Source organism: Triticum urartu, chromosome 5A (assembly GCF_056163025.1).
Source record: "Triticum urartu cultivar PI428250 chromosome 5A, HENAU_Tu73, whole genome shotgun sequence".
Lineage (NCBI taxonomy): Eukaryota > Viridiplantae > Streptophyta > Magnoliopsida > Poales > Poaceae > Triticum > Triticum urartu.
Window position 1 is genome coordinate 668,523,486 of NC_141877.1, and position 1,330 is coordinate 668,524,815.

A 1,330-nucleotide genomic window follows, 5' to 3' on the forward strand; every position below is an offset into this window, starting at 1 on the left:
ATTAATGGTGTGTGCAACCATCTTATTCGTACTAAGAGCAATTTTAACGGGTGACTCAAACAGACGGTGTTTTTGTCCGCTTTTTGTCTGTTTGGGTCGGCTGACCGCCCGCCGTCCACCCTTTTTCAATTCTGGATCGGCAGTGCGCCCAACGAGCTGGCCTATTTTATGACCGTGCGCGTTTTAGATCATGCCAGCGGCCATGCCGTCGCCCTGGTTTTGACGCTCCAGCGCGCGGGGAAAAGCGGCCTAGCGCGCGCTGGTTTTGGCGCTCCAGCGCGCGGGAAAGGTTCGCGCGCGCGCCGCGGCCGGCGCTCGTTATAAGAAGGCACTCCCTACACACTCTGTCCGCCGCCCACTCGTCTCGCCCCCTCTCACTAGCCTCGCTGCCTCCGCGCCACCATGTTGATGCGCAGCCTGGGCGCTTCGGATTTTCGCGGAGTCCGCGAGCGCCGCTCCGGCGCCTTTGACACCGCAGAGGAGGCGGCCCGCGTGCACGACGCGTCGGCGTGGCGCCTCCTGAGGCCTCGTCGGGATATGAATTTTCCCGACATGTCGAGCCAGCGGGCGCAGGATCTCGCGCCTCTCCCGCGGCTTTTCACCGACGAGGATCCTCGTGTCCACCGGAGGCGGCAGCGTCGCCTCGCCATCGCCGAGATGGACGTGGAAGCCATGGTGGTGTGGCGCGAACGCTTCCCGCAGGACATCGTCGACGAGCGCCAGTTCTACACGCAAAGGAGGTTGGAGAGGGACGCGAGGAGGATGGAGCGAGCCGCCTATCGGAAGGACAAGCGTTCGCGAAAACAGGCCGCTCAATTGAAACTGAAGCTACGAGAGACGTCGGGTTGGGACTTCGAAGACGAGCAGCATGCTGACGCCTACATTCAGACGTCGGAGGAGGACATTACCAAGTCGGAGTCGGAAAGAGACGAGTAGTTGGTCTTTTCTTTTATCTGTGTACGCTAGAACTATCTTTTTATCGAAAAAAAATGGCCGACGACGTCGGCGACGAAGCAGGCGGGCGAGGGTATGTTGTTTGATGTGGAGAGGCCAATCCAATATGCCACCGACCAACGGACCCGATGAGGAAAGAGGGCGAGCGCGCGCACGTCCGTCTTGTGTCCGCGCCGACGCAAATTCGGCTTAAAAATGGACCGGGAATGGATCGGCAGGCGGACGAAAGCGGACGCGCGTCCATTTGGGTCTGTGCGTTGGGCCGACTTTTCTGTCCGTATCGACCCAAACGAACGACCGCAGACAAAATAGATCGCCACATTGGAGTTGTTCTAACTGCCTGCTAGCCCCCCGGATTCGATTCCATCGAGAGCGA

The 1,330-nt window shown here is 59.8% G+C and overlaps 1 protein-coding gene across 1 annotated transcript; it reads left to right on the forward strand.

Annotated features, from left to right (window-relative positions):
- Window positions 1-402: 402 nt before the first annotated feature.
- On the forward strand, window positions 403-936 carry LOC147973928 (uncharacterized). The gene has a single exon (XM_087524842.1). It carries the CDS (start codon window positions 403-405, stop codon window positions 934-936), a length of 534 nt encoding a protein of 177 aa, XP_087380968.1.
- Window positions 937-1,330: the final 394 nt, after the last annotated feature.